Raw genomic sequence first — 18665 nt, forward strand, 5'->3', positions numbered from 1 at the left:
TAAAAAAGATAGATGACACTTATACCACTAGAGTCAAGTCACAAAGACCTTTCAGCATAATTTCATTGCATTACAGTGAAAAGAGCTAATGGTTAAGACATTTAACTCCTCACTAGCCAAGATGAGGAGGTGACTGTGGAAGTAAAAAGAAGAATAGTCTGGATATAGAAGTACTACTGTACACAAGGAGAAACTGTGGTAACATACGGCTCAGAACTGAAAAACAAACATTATTGTCTATGCTAATGAGTCTATATAATCCAATAAATCAATGAAGTACCTTTTAGAGACATAAAGAAATGACCCTGAGGGCATTGGCAATATTTCATGTATTTTTCAAAGATTAGTTTGCATTTTAAGTCATTATTCTCAAAACAGTCACTTTTTCAGTCAAAAGAAAAAACATAATTTCTAATATGCATGATTACATGCTTGTACAACCGACAACATGAGCAAGTATGTGTAAGGTATATATAAAGGCATGCTTTAACTAATCAGCAGATAGACAATTACAATAGTCTACACTACTGGGACTTTGTCCGGTGGGTCTGGATAACATCAACTAAAGCTGAAGATTCACGGAGTGATGCAAATAAGTCCCACACAGCACATGACTTTGAGATCAGTCTTAATTATCCACTCAAAGGAAGAGACACAGTGGAGTCCTCTTCACTGATTTGCTTTCAAAAAGTAACATCACACAGTCTTTCAAGTTTGGAGTGCTTGTTTGTTTTGATAATACTGTTTCCAAGTATCCTAGTTTTATTGACATGATCATTGTAGAGACACAGTGTAATATGTCATCTTGGAAATTAGTGTCTATATCTGTAGGAAAGTGTACAATTAAATTATAATTTGAAAAAAGTGCTCCAGCTATTTTATTTATTGTGTTTCTAGTAAGAAAAATTCTTGCGTAGAATTCATGGACTATGAAATACAGTTAAATACAACTAAAACTTTCACTAGGAATTAGTATTTTAAACAGATTCAAGTGAAATTATTACATAGCAGCATTATTTGCTGTGAGTTCTAAACAGCAAAACTGTTGCAAAAAAATTCCAGGATTACTAAAATTTTAGGAGGTCTGTATTTGAGTGCTTTATACTCAAATAATATTTAAAAATGATTTATATAAAGTACTCAGCTTCTGCTTCCTCATGTTTGAGGAATTTAGACATATTTGCTCGCAAAACTCCACTCTCGCTGCTGAAAAGCACACATCTGTCACTTCTGTTTTACCAGTTAATTATTTAAATGGCACAGACACTGGGGAAAAGTGCATCCACTTTAAGGCTGCCAATTATAACAGACATTAGTGGAGACACACTTCAACCACTGACATGGAAGGACTCATGTTAAGGCTTGTTTGCAACTTGTTTATAAAACCAACATCCAAAGTTAGGTTTTCTTGGCTTTATACTTATACACTGCCTAGTATTATTTAGGCCACTAGCTTTTTTTTTTTTTTCTTAATAATTAGAACAATAGGCATCATAAATCTCTGACACTAAAACAGTTTTATCTGTTGGGGAGAGGAGATGTTTCGGCAGATGGAGTGAAATCTGAGAGAAGCCAGGAGAAACAGTGAGGCCACACAGACTAGGGTGAGCTGTTCCCCTCAACCTGCCTCTCCTCTCTTCTCTGGGGATGACTGAAGTGTGGACAAAAAACGTGTTGGGACCTAACATAGGATAGACAGTGACTGCAGAGGTGTAGAGTACTGCAGGAACACTGGGGCCTATATCTGGGCAGTGAAATAAAGGGAAAAAGACTCAAGCAGAGTCCTGGGATTCCAGATAATACTACAGAGCTGGGCATTTCCTAAGAAGTACCACTGAATATTGATCCCACAGCAGAGAGATATGGATACTATGTTGCGACATGTTTGGTGTCTAACTTATCTTTAACTGTCTTCCTATCTGTTCTTGTAGGAGATGGGAAGTGGCTCAGTGCTGGTCCATAAAGGTGGGAAGAGGATGTTGCTGTGTTACAGGTTTCATGCCTTTCCTTTCTCTCCGACCTTTGATAAATGAGACACATGAAGACAGGGAGTGTTCTAGACATCCATCTGTTTGGCTGGAACACTAAAGTTAAAAGGAAGCAATCTGAAAACCAATTCATCTTTTTCACACTGTCAAAAGACGCCTTATTATGCTTTAGGTTCACTGGGAACAGATTAACTTTCTCCTTTAAATTTTGGCAAGGTATCTGGTTAATCTACTAAGAAGAAAGCCTCTCAAGAGATGCTTGCTTTAAAATCAGGCACTCGCCACTGTTCACTCACAAATACACTCTTGAATATATTATTTCTATGGCCTCATTTTTCTGACTATATCTTGAAAATCTTTATTATAAATATTGTGTAAAAATAAAATTCAAAGTCCCATGAAAATAGTCATAATAGGTAACAAAAAAATGGAGGCAGAAGTGTGACATGTTTAGTTCGTGACAAGTAAAAGCTACCTTGTCTCCCATTCAACTAACTAATTAACTGACTGACGAACTAACTCAGTCACTCAGTTAAAACATAGCTCTATGTTGAATTAGACAGTAATTTTCTAATGCATAAACACTAACAGAAAGTTATTTCTCCAATATTTCAAAACATGAAAAAGAGACCGAGCTAAGGATTCAATTCTATTTGCAGAAAACTAACACACAAGGGTGCATACATACACAGTAAGGAGACATGCTTATGTGTACACTGGAAGGAAACAGGAATCTGCAAGGACAGCTCTCAGACTGTTGACAGTCACCCCCAGGAAAACAAATGGATACATAGAGACTTTGTATTCTACAGTTCTATATGGTTTGCTTTTCTTTAGAAACATATACATTTACAATGGTAACATATAGTGACAAGCCATAGATAAAGAACACCTAACATGTATACTTCATTTTGTAAAGGAGTTTTCAGAATATACCCTAAAGGTTACTACTGTTCTACTTTCAAGTTGGCACTGAAACACTTGGTGAAAGAAACACTTTTTTTTTTTTCATTTTCTGACTCTGTTCAAGATTTCTAAGACTTAGTAAAATATTCACAAATGATGACTTTTAAGTTACTACCATGGAAAGGACACACATACATGTGGATGTGATTGCATATACTTTAAAAAGACAAAAATGCATACAATTATTTTACAAATTTATTCACTTACAAATGAGATGCCTGTTCAGCACTTTGTGCAATCTCCTTGCCTCTGATAAAACAGCCTTCCTGGTAACAAATATCACTTTGTAACTCATATATTGGAAAAATTTTCAAATCATATAAAAATACCTGTAAAAGATAAGCTATTTAGAGACTAGAATAAAACTCCCTGAGTAGGCTAAAGACAACAGGCACAATATCCCAAGAATACAGTCTATCTCAGACCCCAAGTCCCTGTTCACTCAGGAGGTGTTGAACAAACAAGGTACGGTTACATATGACATACAGATATATGCATACATTGACACACGAGACACCCATCCTACTCACATCTGGCCAAGCTGAAGACCAAGTCCAGGAAAGATGAATTTCTAAAAAATTCCCCAATCTTACAGCAGAGACATGTATTTGGTCTAGGAGTCCTCATTGCTTTGGTCTAAGACTAGCATACCTAAAGCGGACAGTAAACACTTGCCAGAAGGATGGCTGAAGGCACAGGAAGATGAATCTGAAGCCAGAGACCGTTGTTACTTACCTCATACCATAGTTTAGAATGTGCAGCTCTGGAGCCAGCAGTGCTGCATACTCAGCTCCTCTCGCCCGAGACTCGCCACTTAGCAGAAAGTTGTGCAGCTCTTCGCTATTGCTCAGAGGGAACACCAGCGTGCTAGCTTAAACCTGAACTGTCCTTCACGGACACCAACTCTTTCAGTGAAACACAAGGGTATCAAGTTCTTACGCTCTGGCTTCTGAAACCATGAAATGGCCAGCTGAATGTGAGTGTCTACTTCAAGCCAAACACGGTTACATTTATGCTAACCAGCTAATTTTGAGAATTGAAAGCTTAGGCTTCTTAGCATCTCTTCTTTGTTTTGATAAACTTAATGAAGAATGCAAAAAAAAAAAAAAATAGAGCTGTGCTGTTAAATTCCATTTCCTCACTCAAAAGAACTTCCTGAAAATATTTTCACTTGCTTCCTTCTCCAAAAGCAGTTTGTTTTGAAGAAAGTATGTACATAAAAAGCTGTTTTCAAGTTGTCTCCGTGTAAGGAGATATCAACAAATTATGCACCCACATAGTAAACACAGGCAAAATCCTCCAAAATTTGTATTTATTTTTGTAAAAAACTTGAGGACAAAAAAAAAAAAAAAGACAGAAGAGGGAAGGAGTACAACATTCAATAAATTTTAAAAACTTGACTTAAAGCAGAATTATGTAGGATTATAAGGTGGTAATTAAATAATGAGCAAACTGGGAATTAAATTAACAGTTTAAGCAATTTTCTTCAAAGCAAAATATGTTTGGCTTTGTTTTGTTTTGTTTTTTTGTTTGTTTTTTAATTAAATAATCCCAGGACAGGCTAAAGTATGTGTGTCAAAAATCTAAGTTATCTGAAAAGAGCAACTTTTGGAAACTTGGGGACTTTCTGAAACCATCTGTATGGATTTGTTAGTTTACAAAGTTTGGGTTATCTCAGAGTGACATCATACACATCGCTGTGTGTGCATGTGACCATAGGAAGAGCAAGAAATAGTTACTATGGAAACAATCTGTTGTTGACATTGGCTTTAATTCAGTATGTTACCAAGTTAGGCCCACAAAAATAACCATCGAGGCTAAAAGGTTCTATGAAAATCGACATGGAAATAGACGAGCACATGGTTATGGAGCCTGGTTTAATACGTGTTTATATACACACATTCACATCCTTACATATACGCACCAGTAACTCACGGTTGTTCTTATTAATTTAGTTTAATTCCCTTCTGGGTGCTGAGATTTTTTTTTTAAAGCAATTACAGTATCCGAAAACCAAAACGATGATACCATTTGGGTTACAGATGACAACAGGTGCATTTAGTGAAGTTTGATTTATCTTCTGAAAAGTGGCCTTGTTTGTTGAGACAGGCAGGATTCAGCTATGCATACCAAGTCTCAGAGACAGCCCGGGGAAAGTACAAGGTTCAGACAATCCAAATGACACTTCAGTGAGGTATCCTCAAAAGACATCTGAGGATACACTGTTCTCAAAATATTTTCTTCCAAGAACCACGAAGGTGAGAGTTACTATATAAATGTGTATAGTTAATGAAAGTGACCTTTTTTTTTTTTAAAGCAGCAATTTGTTTAAGGACAGGACAGGATGCCATGTTGGGAGTGCACCGTAGCTAGAGGCACTGTGGCCTGCAGAGAACCACAGGAGATAAGGTGGCAGAAGTTCCTCTAGGTAGGTTTGAGGATCCAACTCACACACAGGTGCACCGTCCTGCACGGCTCCTCCTGGTACTGGCTGACATCGTGTGAAATCCTTCCTTACCAGTGCATACCTGTCCGTGATCGCTTTCTCTGTTTTTTACAAAGGCAATATATAGGAAATACAAATAAACCTAAGGATTGAAAAAAATGAAAGCAATTAGGGAGGAAAGTGCTGAGGTGTGTGTGTGTTCGTGTGCGTGCGTGTGTGTGCGTGTGTAGACATATATATGCATGTGTGTATACATAATGTATGTATATGCATGTATATATACACATATATGTATGTGTGTCTACGTATATACATGTGTACATATATATATATATATATTTAACTTTTCCCAATTTTACTTATATACAAACTATTTACAACAATCATTATTAATAGTTCACAAACACAAAAATACTATGGGATGTGTTTTCTATACGACTTCATTCTTTCTATTTTCCTGTAGTCCTTTGACCCCCTTAATCACATTCAGTCATACAAGTCTAATTAAAAAAAAAACAACAACAAAGCCAATGTTTTCTAGCAAACCATCTAGCCTTATGTCCATGTCTTTATTGTCACAATCCTATAATTTGCACACTATAATATTCATTTCATCATTGGTTGGTATAACATTTTATTTAAGAACATACAATGTGGTTCCCAGTTCTAAAAATTTGAGACCTTAATATGAATCCCTCTACTTGACAGCACAGATAACAATATCTGCTTTATAAAATCCCAACTGACTATAATGACTTGAATGTGAGATATTTTGTAATTCTCTCTGCCCTGCACATTCATTATCTATAAAGAGAAGTTTACATGTAGAAAATCATTTAATTCAGCAAAAGCACCCCATTTTCTATAGGGAATAATGATCAATGTAGCTTCTATCCAGAACACTTAAGTTGAAATTTCTAAAGGAATGCTTCTGAAAGTATGGCCCATGGGCTAACAGCATTAGTAGCATCTGGGACCTTTTAGAAATGTAAACCCATGGGTCCAGCCAGCACACTGTGCTAGAAACTGACAGTAGGATCTAGCAATGTATGTTTTCAACAGCTCTACAGACCATCTGTAGCACGCTAAGTTTGAGAACTACTCCTTTATATATATGTTCATATTAAAATCTCATAAACTCATCCTGTAGGAAACATGTTCCTCTGAATTATATACCCCAAACTGCATGGCTGTTTGAAGCAAGGAAGAGCAGAAACCTCACACACTGACTGACTCATGTGACTACATGTACACTCACACTGCCTCTACTGCTGTGGGAGAATCCTAATCTCAAACATGTCACGTTTCTTACCGATTACAACTGCTATGGCCCCTAGTGCCAATCCCAAAACCAGGATGAGAGGCGCAATGAGGAGCTTTCCAGCTGGAAAACAAAAGTATAAGAATTAAAGACTCTCACTGCTGAGTTAGCAAGCAGTTATAGTAGTTCTTAAAGAAGCACAAGAACAATTAAGGGACCACAGAACCAATACGCAATATGCAGTGCCACAAAGCCATGGGTATATGTTGTGTACCCACAGGTTCCTTACTGTTTATAACCAAAACAGATTATAATTCTTTACACTGACACACTTCAGTCTTTGTGCTTTTCCTTTAGATTTCTCCTACTTTCGACATTCAAAATGTTGAACGATTAAGAATGGTGTGACTCAGTGGATAATCTATTGACCTCACAAAGTTAGAGAGCCAGCAGGGATCAGAGAGGGTGTCTGACCAGGCCCATGTCTAAGAAAAATTCTTTATTTACTTGTTAGATAAAGAGGGAAATCATATGAATGTCTACCAGACTGAACTCCAAATGGGATGCCTGAAGATAACTGCTAGAGGAACTTCCCACTGAGTAAGTGATATGCTGGAAGTTACCCAAGTGAATCACTGAAACAAATGTTAACAGGAAGCATTGTAAGTCAGCTCGGTGTTGGCAGGCACAGCATGCTTGGCAGCACCAGTAGCTTCTCTGCTGAATAATTGATCGGTGATAATAATCGCCATTGTTACATGTAACTGCAGTCCAGAAGCCCTTAGAGGAATCCCTATGACTCTGAAAGGCACCAACATAGACAAAACCAGGACAGTCACTTATGTCTTGTTACTGTGCTGTGACTTCTGACATAACTGTACAAATGAAATGTCACAAAGAGTATGAAGGGAACAGGAAGTCTGCAGTAGTCACACAGCTACTTAAGAATCACACAGCAATACCATCTATAAGTTATGATCACTGACCAATTAATGAAAAATAATTCAGTCATTTGTTGGGAGTTTGGCAGGAAAAAAATTTTTTTTTTAAACTCATAGAAAACAGTTTTGGAATTAGATGACTAGATATGAAAATACAGTTTTAAATATCAATTTTAACATTGTTTAATATCTAGTAAATTTAGATACAAATGGTTGTCCATTTAACATAAAGCCCAGACATGTGTTTTTCTTTTGCTTTACACCAATGACAAAACTTAGTTAAGCGATCTTATTGAACAACGGTTTGTATATCCATAGACCTATGTGGAAGAATCTAGAATACGGTAAGTACCAAGGGTTACATATTTTAAACATATAGCTTAGTCTCTCTTTAAGTAATATATCCTCTTAAAGTATCCACCAAGACATTTTCTTCACAGCAACAGAATACAACTGTCAAGTAATAATAGCGCCGGTGTTTTCTTCCCCACCATCACTGAGTTCAAGGAGCATATGTCTGCCTTTCAGGAGGAATAAGCTTGTCAGCGTAGGACATGCTTAGCCTACTTCTAAAGATGATTTTGACTAGAGTAAGCATGCTTTCTCTTATTCCAAGATCAATAAGAATTCTCTTAGGCCATCATTTTCAATAATCAAACATAATTTTTCACAACCATAAATTATATCTTATTTAAACATTTTTAATTTAAAATTTTACTTAATTTCTGCTATGATAACAAACTATTGATTGTGTCTCAAGATTTACTGTTTTCTTTGTTTATTTCTTTAGGATGTGTGTGTTTTTCATCATTGTCCCATTTCATGCTGTATTGTATATATTTAAAGAATCAACAGCAATTCCTTGTGTTTAGATACCTGCTAAGTCCATACAAACATAAATATGACATTCTTCTTGTCACCAATTGGCTTTCAATTATGTTTCAAAAAGTGCTGATCATGAAAGAATGTCATATTTCAATTTTGTTCACAAAAGGAGTGATTCTCTTCTTACTCCTTGGTAAAGGTCCTAACTAGAATCCCTAGTACATAGCAAGCCCTTGAGATTCTCATGGTATTGTCCTTCCTCGGATCCTAAAGAAACACCCAAACCATGTGTGCTACTCACCACAAACTGACCCTCGAACTAATCTTCTTAAATGAGGTCTCTCTGGGAGGTAGCGATATTTGCATCCAAATATACTGAGGTTTGATGTGTGGTCTCCGAAAAACCGGAGCTGGCGGTATCTCTCTCCACATCGATAGCAAAAATTAGTGTTACACTGTGAACAAGTCATATGGTCACACCCTTCAGTTCTCTGGATATGGATCTGGATAAAGGGACAAATAGAAGGAAATGTAATTAATGTCTTTAAAAAGTAAAATATGTCAAGTAAAATATATCAGTTTTACCAAATTAAAAGTCTTATGAGCATCCCTGAAGTGAAGTTTTCAATTTGTTTATAATCATATTTCTAAGGTTCCCAATATTAATTTTACAACTATGAGCCTGTAGTGTGGCTTTAAGAAATACATGCTGGGGAATATTTTAATGTAGTTAGGAATTTTATAATTAAAACAAGAGTCAAACCTGCCAGAGTTTGTTGTTTGATACTTAGCATGTACGTAGCTGCCAGAATCTACAACTTTATGTATTTCACTTGTGACTACTCTTTTCCCTCAAGTACAGAGACTTAGTAGTATGTGGTCAAGGGCATAAGAGCAGTTACTTTCAGGGTCCCTAGTAACCCAAAGCTGATAATCCTTGCTACTGGCACCTTCCCTTTATAGCTATATGTTTCTCTTTGTATATGCTGCTCCATAGCAGTAGATATGGCCTTTGTGCACCCTATCAATTATCTGAAGGTCCCTCTTGAAGGACATATGAAAATTGTAAATAAAATCTGATACAAGGCCTCCTGGTAACTCAGCCACTGGTCCAGTGACCACCCTTCTTGTGCATATTTGTCAATAAGTGTGAGATCACAGCCATGCAGCCTGCGGATGGCACTAAGAAATAACTCAGCCCGGGACTGGGAGAACAGTACATACATAGGTCTGATTTAATCCACAGCACCTAATGAACTGAGTATGGGCCTGTAATGCCAACATGAAGAGGACTGGGAGATGGGAGAATCGGAAGTCCAAGGTCTTTCTCCACTACTAGCAGAAAATTCAAGGCTAACTTGGCCTGCACAAGGCCTTGTCTTAAAAACAATAACAACAACAACACAACAACAGCAATAACAACAACAAAAGACCAAAATAAAACAAAAACAAAAAATAAAAAAAAACCTAGTAGCATGGGTCAAGGCACTTTTGAACTCTACTGAGCCTTCACACTGCCAAGGCCCTAGGAGAAGGCATGTGTAAAGTCTAACCCTAAGCACTCAGCAAGTACTGTCAACTTTTGGACCATCTGCTGCACTGAGATGGAGATATCAGTTAGAAAACCATCCCTTAAATAAACTAAGTACAACAGAACTAAGAAGAACAGAATCTAGTATTGTTGTAGTTTCCAATATAGATGTAAAGTTACACCTGACAGAAATGTAGCATATGGACATAGAAAGGGCTGATCTCCTATTTTCTGATCTGTTGGTGTGACAAACATTATGCCACATCAAAGATAACTTGGTGAGGAAAGGGTCTATTTGGCTCCTATTCTCAGGTAATATATTTCTGAAGCAAGTCAGGGCAGTAACTCAGGGAAGAGCTTTGGAAAGAGCACTGAAGAAGAACCCATGGAAGAATGTTACTAATGGATTTTCTTTTCTTTGAGAATTTCGTATCATTCTCTCCCCAACTCCTTCCATAACCATTCCCTTCTTCCCTAATGGCTTAACTTAGTGTCCTCATTTAAAAAAAAAAAAATCCATTGAGTCTAATTTGTGCTGTAGACAAATAGACTCAATGAGGCTTGGAGAATAGTTGACATACCAGGGGCCACACCCTTAAAACAAATCCAAGAATGACTCTCCCTCTTCCAGTAGATTCCAACTGTCAATAGGTCCTCATTTAGGTGGTGGGACTTCATGTTCACTTCCCCTCTCCATGATGGCACTGTCTGGCTTGAGTTTGTCAAGGTATTGTGCATACTGTCACATGTTCCTATGTGTAAGTGCCCTGTTATATCCAGAATACACTAGTTTGCTGTAATCATCCACTACCTCTAGGTCTTACACTTTTTTTTTACCCCCACCCCTTCTTCTGCAATAATTCGTGAGCCTTGAGAGGAAGGAGTGTGATGTAGATGTCCCATTCTCTTGTTCCTTGCACCTTGACAGTTGTGGCTCTAAGTGTTAATCAAAAGAAGCTCCTTTGATGAAGGCTCAGTGACACACTAATCTCTGTGTATAGTTGTAAGTCTTTAAGAACTGGTTTATTACTATGTCCATTTAGAAGGAACTGTTGGCTAGTAAGGTCCCAGAGTCTCCTAAACATTACAAACTACTGCCAACTTATTTTGTTACCTCCAGAACTTGATGGTAACACCCTACTGATGAAGACCTCATATGCTTGAATTATAGGACATGGAGAAATCAAGCTGGGACCATAAAGCTTTATTCCTACTGGCCAACTTTAATGTTTTGGAAGGTGCTATGGATGCTACAAGAGAAAGGTAATTATTAGTATTAACAGCTGTGAATTTTGTGACCTACAGCAATGATGGACCTGGAAGACATGACCACCATTACAATAGTGTCATGGATGTCATGAGAGTAAACAAGGACCTTCTGGTTGAATTTAAATCCTGCTTCACAAGATGAAACACATACCTGTCACTATTATTGGGGTCAAGAACCTATAGCTTGACAGGTCACAGACCCCACATGAGAACCTTCTATTATCTTTCAGCCAGTTTTCTTAAACATTTGGGACCACCTACAAAGGTTAGTACTACCAACAGTGGGCAGAACTTCCACACATCAATCAATAATCAAGAAAAGGTCCCAAAGATATGCCTACAGGCCAGTGTGGTCAACACAATTCCACAACTAAGATGCCCACAAAAAACAATGTACTCACACTGACAACTGTAGCTAACAAGATCTCCTTAGATCTCCACCAAGCAGTCAAAGAGAAAAGTACACTAAGTAGTGATAGAGCCTGTAATCAAGTGCTCGGAAGCCCAAGGCATGAGCATGGCCCCGGGCTATATAGTAACTTCCCGTCTTCAAAAGCAATATAAAATAAAAGATGAAATAAATATAATGAATATTTAGTTACCATCAGGGAGTCAACAGACAATGTCAAGGGAGGGGGTAAGAGCTTATTATTGACAGGAAATTACTAGAAGTTAAAAACCAAATGAGTGAAAAGCAGTTGCTTTTACTGTCAGACATAGTTCCCAAAAATAAATAGGATGTTGATTTCATGATTGTTTGTTATCTCCCATTGTGATATTAGCTTTTTAAAGCCAGCGCCAATAATCCCTTATCCCCAGTGCATTTGTTTTCAGTAAGCTACAGAAGGTTATATGCATGCTTCTGTCTTAGTTTATGATGAAGGGAAGTCTCTGAAGCAGTATGAGCACTGTCTAATATCAATTCCACACCATCGAGCTTTGGTACTGATTAGCCTCTCACCACCTTCCTCTTCCTTTACCTGTACCTCCTGTTCTAAGAAAACTCTGAGTTCCATTTCTATTTTCTATTCTTAACCTTTCCCTCTGCTCTGGATCACTCAAGCATCCATTAATTCCCCATGGCTATCTAGCCTGAGATTATTCTCATTTTTCTGAACCCTTTGTTCCATAGTCATATCTCAGTTCTTCCTCAGCTAACTAGAACCCATGTTCTGGAAACATCCAGCTGTCTTCTACTTAGTCCTTTGCCCAACAAACAATTACTTTCTTGCTGATAAAAATCTTTCATGGCTCCTACTATTAAGGACTATGTAATTTAAAATGTAGACATATTAATTGTACAAAAACATATCTCCTAAGCCATAAAAAATTCTATGAAGAAAAGATGAGTGTGTGGGAGAACAGTTAATGGAAGAGCCTGATCTGGTGTTAAGGACAAGAGGAGGTTTATCTGAGGAAATGACATTTAATTTAGGAGCTCCAGGGAGGCACAGTGTTCTCAGCACTCAACTTGTGAATGCACAAATAAAGCGTTGCTTATTCTATACCCTAATTATCTGCATCTCTCTGCTTAGGCCCTGGTGAATAAAGTCTATATTGGTCCAGACTATACTCAGTTTCTATTTACCTATTCATTCCTGTGTTTATTTTTGTTAGTATTCTGTCTGCATCAATATGTATGTATGTGTGTATGCATGGGGTTGAGGGGCAGTACATACATTTCTGAGTATGAAATCAGAGGGCAGGAGAGATTTGTGTGGTGTATGCTCTCTCCAGTTTCTTTTTGGAGGCACTCAGAGCTGAGTTTCTCTCTTAGCACTGCTTTCATTGTGTCCCACAGGTTTGGGTATGTTGTGCTTCCATTTTCATTAAATTTAAAAAAAGTCTTTAATTTCTTTATTTCTTCCTTGACCAAGTTATCATTGACTAGGGCGTTGTTCAGTTTCCATATATATGTGGGTTTTCTGTTGTTTTTGTTGTTATTCAAGACCACCCTTAGTCTGTGTTGATCTAATAGGTTGCATGGGATTATTTCAATCTTCTTGTATCTTTTGAGGCCTGTTTTGTGACCAATTATGGTCAATTTTGGAGAAGGTACAGTGAGAGCTGAGAAGAAGGTATATTCTTTTGTTTTAGGATGAAATATTCTATAGATATTTGTTAAATCCATTTACTCCATAACGTCTGTTAGTTTCCCTGTGTCTCTGTTTCCATAATATATCCATTGTTTCCATAATATATCCATTGCTGAGAGTGGGGTGTTGAAGTCTCCCACTATTATTGTGTGAGGTGCAATGTGTGTTTTGAGCTTTAGTAAAGTTTCTTTTATGAATGTGGGTGCCCTTGCATTTGGAGCACAGATGTTAAGAATTGAAAGTTCTTCTTGGTAGACTTTTTCCTTTGATGAGTATGTGCCACGCCCACTCCAATGAAGTCTTGTGACAAGCCCAAAAGCTTGGCCACAGACTAGAGGCAAAAAAATTTTGAAGGAAGCCAGTCTCTTGGAGTTCATCCGTGGCATCCCTAACTCAGAGGTAGTCCAGATATGTCCTTGCAAACTCATGTGCTAGGTGCCCACCAAGATATGATTTACTATCGCTAAACAAAATTGGACAGTGCTCTCTGATCTTTACCAATGTCCCAACATCTTAGCCAAACCCTGACTTGGAATTTCGTAAAGAATGTTACCATCCAGACTAACTGCCTCCAGCATTGTTAGGGAGATAGGAGGTAGGGAATTGAAGCTTACAAAATGGGAGTTGTTTATCCCAGGGCAAGGTCAAGTAGAATCCTCAATTTCAGTTATGTAAGGTAGCTGAGCCACTCCTAGGAATTAGCAAGAATGGGACTCCCACAGACAAGTCTCTACTAGCCCAGAAGATTAGCATAGTGGGTGTTTTACTAAGGATGGATGGGACCTTGAGCCACATATGTGTGTGAGAGAGACAGTGTGTAGCAGTCAGCATTGGAGATTCGAGCCTCATTTGGTCCACAGCGCACCCCCCTCCCCCCATGGGCCCAAAGTGCTTGGGCCTGGGGGAGAGGGGTACAGCGCCTGTCTACAAGAGGTGGTTGCTTTAGACCCAATGTGTTTCAGGTGGCCTCAGAGATACCCTGACCTCTGAGCTGCCAGATTTTTCATTTTTCTTTTGTAATGACTGTAAAAGTCTGATGCCATTTTTGAGAAATACACTCAGATTCAGCACTTCCATGTGTTGTGTCTGCCATTATTTCTCTGCCGACACCTTGTCAACCTGACTAGGACCCTGTTCGCCTGTGGGTTGAGGGAAGCCCAGATTGGCCAGCCCACTGCAAGTATGAAGTGTCCTTCCTTATCCTTTTTGTTAACTTTTGGTTGAAAGTCAATTTTATTCAAAATTAGAATGGCTACTCCAGCTTGTTTCTTGCGACCATTTGCTTGGAAAATTGTTTTCCAGCCTTTTACTCTGAGGTAGTGTCTTTCTTTGACATTGAGGTGTTGGGTCCTGTTTATGTATCCAGTCTGTTAGTTTATGTTTTTTTTCTTGGGGAATTGAGTCCATTAATGTTAAGGGGTATTAAGGAAAAGTGATTGTTGTTTCCTGTTATTTGTGATGATATTTTTATGTTTGTGTCGCTATCTTCTTTTGGAATAGTTGAAAGAAAATTACTTTTTTGCTTTTTCTGGGGTGTAGTTTCCCTCCTTGTATTGGTGTTGTCTATCTATTATCTTTTGTAGGGCTGGATTTGTAGAAAGATACTGTGTAAATTTGGTTTTGTTATGGAATATCTTGTTTTCTCCATCTATGGTAATTGAGAGTTTTGCCAGCCTGGGCAGGCATTTGTGTTCTTGTAGGGTCTGTAAGACATCTGCCAGGATTTTCTAGCTTTCATAGTCTCTGGCGAGAAGTCTGGTGTAATTCTGATACATCTGCCTTTATATGTTACTTGACCATTTTCCCTTACTGCCTTTAATATTCTTTTTGTTTTGTATATTTGTTGTGTTGACTATTATGTGGCAGGAGGAATTTCTTTTCTAGTCCAGTCTATTTGGAGTTCTACAGACTTCTTGAATGTTCACGGGCATCTCTTTCTTTAGGTTAGGGAAGTTTTCTTCTATAATTTTGTTGAAGACATTTACTGGCATATTACCTTGGGAGTCTTCACTCTCTTCTATACCTATTATCCTTAGGTTTGGTCTTCTCATTGTGTTCTGGATTTCCTGGATGTTTTAGGTTAGGAGCTTTTTTAATTTTGCATTTTCTTTGACTGTTGTGTCAATGTTTTCTATGGTGTCTTCTGCCCCTGAGATTCTCTCTTCTATCTCTTGTATTCTGTTGGTGATGCTTGCATCTATGAGTCCTGGTCTCTTTCCTAGTTCTTTTTTTATCTCCAGGGTTGTCTTCCTTTGTGATTTCTTTATTGTTTCTATTTCCATTTTTAGATCCTGGATGACTTTGTTCATTTTCTTCACCTGTTTGGTTGAAGTTGTATTTGGTTGTGTTTTCCTGCAATTCTTTAAGGGATTTTTGTGTTTCCTCTTTAAGGGTTTCTAGATGTTTACCTGTGTTCTTTTATAATTTTTTTTTAGGGGAGTTATTTATGTCCTTCTCAAAGTCTTCTTATCATCATCTTGAGAAGTGATTTTAGATCTGAATCTTGCTTTTCTGGTGTGATAATATATCCAGGACTTGCTTTGGTGGGAGAACTGGGCTCTGATGATGCCAAGTAGCCTTGGTTTCTGTTGCTTATGTTCTTGCCCTTGTCTCTCACCATCTGGTTATCTCTGGTGTTAGCTGGTCTTGCTGTCTCTGTCTGTTACTTGCCCCTTCTGCAAGCCTGTGTGTCAGTACTCCTGGGAGACCACTTCTCTCTTGGAGGAATTTGGGTATGGACAGCTGTGGCACATGGTCAGCTCCAGGTTACAGACAAAAACCAGAAGGATCCTGTATCAGGCTGTTCTTGGTTCCTGTGTCCTGCTGGCTCAAGGTGGGTCCCACTTGGGCCAGGAATTGGAGCAGAAGTGGTGGTCTTACCTGTGCTCACAGGAGAATCAGCACTCCTGGGAGACCAGCTCTCTCTTGATGGTATTTGGGTATGAAGTGCTGTGGCATAGGATCAGCTCCGGGCGCATACAGAAACCAGAAGACATATAAGTTTATATATATATGTACATACATGTGTATACACATGTAAGCATGTTTAGACATATTTATACACCTTTTTGCCTTCATTTAATACTGTTAAATTAAAGGAGAGATATTGATAATATCTTAATTTTAAAGTTTATTAAGTATTAATACATGTACATATCTGCCTGCTTTCTTATTTCTTTTAATGTCATACTATATATTCACATGTAAGTGTATGTTGTTACATTACCATAGTGTTACTTGCTTCTATTTTATAATTAAATCAATTAACAATTTAAAAATGGAGGGGAAGAAAGAAAAAAACGAATACAATATATATTTAGCAAGTTTTTTTTTCCTCATAGAACTACATTTGTAGTTGGGTATGTCTGCACATGCTCCTAATTCCAGAACCTGGCCAGCTGCTATGGGATGATTGTAAGATAATTAACTATCACAAAGGCTGGCGTATGGGAGCAAATATATTAGACAGCACTCTTACTGGTGTTAATGTGTTAACAGTGTAAGAGGAGAAATAAAGACTGTATGTTAGAATTTAGCATTACCTATCAGAATTCTGGCTTGTGCGTGCATGTGTGTGTGTTTGTGTGTGTGCACATGTGTGTGAGATATACCCCAGAGCATGTAAAAAGCAAAGGTCAGCACTCTACCTCTGACAATAACCCTGATAATCCCTTTAAAAGCGGAAAAGTAACTGTCCTTTTATCTTGAAATAAGGAATGTGTTGGCTTAGAATAAATTACCTAGCTAGCATTGTTTCATATTATTTCACTAATCCTGATAGTTACAAATTAGCCTTAAAACTCATGTGATTCCCAGGTAATTAGTTCTACTCTATGCCTTATAAAATGGCTCAAACAGAAGCATGAGTTTATTTCTGTGAGAAAGGAGAATCACAGTTGTCAGCTATAGCCACCTGGTTGTATCACCTGGATCACTGTGGCTAATGTCATAATGTCTGAGTAAATAGTTTTTAAATTGGACACTAAGAAAGAAAGTAACTTGGGAGGAGGAGGTTGCATCAATCACCTTTTAACTTCCATCTCCAGCACTTACCACCAAAAAAAAGATTCTCTAAAAATTTTGGAAGGAATTCAACTTTGGTTTAGTAAGCTCTGAATTCTGAGCAAAACTTGCCCTTTACCCAAAGAAGGAAACAAAAAGCAGGAAACTAAACAAACAAAGAGACATTCCAAAACCTTAAAGGATATATGATAAACAGGTTGGTTACAGGAGATGATTGTCTGTGGGCTAAGCAATGCCACAGGCCGTGACACTACGGGGGCTCCTGTTTCCTGGCTGAATTTTATCTTTAATTATGAGCAAGTCTGAATATTTTAAGCAATACCAATGATAATTTAACAGCTGTATATTCACCATTCACATTTAACAGCAAACAGTCCAGCCTCTGCTTTATCGTATTGTAAGAGAAGCTTTCTTGGCTGTCAACTCCCCACTTGATTTGCAATTGCCTCAAAGCATCACACAAAACAGCCCAAAGGTATATGGTACTGTACTTTCAAAGTTCATAAGTGAAAAAAGAATAGTTGGAGGGCAGGAGTCCTGCCTTTAGAAAACAATGGGATTTGTCTCTGCATCCTGAGTGGAGATAGCAGGCATGTACAATTATTCCTAGGTGAGGACAATAAAATAAAATATAAGATCTTTTTGTTTGTTTTAGATCATGATCTTAAAGAAGCATTCAGGATTGGGAATCAAATGCCTTCTTTCAAAACCTAAACACTCACCAGCAGCTACTAACTTCACAGAAGGTTTAATGCTAAAAACATGTAGCTGTGAAACTTACAACAGTAATGTTTACTTAGCTTTATATTGTTGACATGTGTTTATTACTTATAAGCATACATTTCAACTTTAATTTTATTTAATTTATCAAATCTTAACTCACTTTAGAATCTCATATATACTGTCAAGATGAACTTTTAGGCATGACATTGAACAGTACCCTCCCAAACACAATAAAATTTAATTTCCTTACTTGTGTTTAGTTTAAAGGTCAGTTCATCATGAACTATGTTTTATTGTGTTGCAATTAAGCTGAAGGAGAATCTGACAAAATAAGTTTATGTTTTCTTTGGCGTCAAAACTTAAGACAAATAGAAAATTCATTTTTATAAGAATGCTGTGTCATAATTTACTAAATAAACCTTTACACATTCAAAAACACAAATGGGAGATCCACTGCTCCACGTGTTTATCTAGCATTCAGAAGGTGGGGGACAGAAGCAGGTAGAGATTTCTGAGTCTCAGGTTAGCCTGGTCTATAACCAAGATCTGGGCCACTCAGGAGCCACATGATGAGAATACTGTCAGCAGAAGCAGCA

At 37.7% G+C, this 18665-nt stretch overlaps 1 protein-coding gene across 2 annotated transcripts in view; it reads right to left on the bottom strand.

Moving 5' to 3' along the window:
* Window positions 1–317: 317 nt before the first annotated feature.
* Rnf217 (ring finger protein 217) overlaps window positions 318–18665 on the bottom strand; it is a 102644-nt gene continuing 84296 nt past the window's right edge. The window contains exons 4-7 of one of the 2 annotated variants that reach the window (XM_031380717.1): window positions 8729–8930; window positions 6713–6784; window positions 3690–5542; window positions 318–3220 (exon numbers count right to left, since the gene is read on the bottom strand). In XM_031380717.1, the coding sequence (XP_031236577.1) occupies window positions 5469–5542; window positions 6713–6784; window positions 8729–8930 (348 nt within the window). In that variant the 3' untranslated portion in view covers window positions 318–3220; window positions 3690–5468. Of the gene's footprint in view, window positions 3221–3689; window positions 5543–6712; window positions 6785–8728; window positions 8931–16203; window positions 16290–18665 lie in introns of those variants that run through there. The other variant, XM_031380718.1, reaches the window with a different exon arrangement.

This window comes from Mastomys coucha, unplaced genomic scaffold, assembly GCF_008632895.1.
Source record: "Mastomys coucha isolate ucsf_1 unplaced genomic scaffold, UCSF_Mcou_1 pScaffold2, whole genome shotgun sequence".
Classification (NCBI taxonomy): Eukaryota; Metazoa; Chordata; class Mammalia; order Rodentia; family Muridae; genus Mastomys; species Mastomys coucha.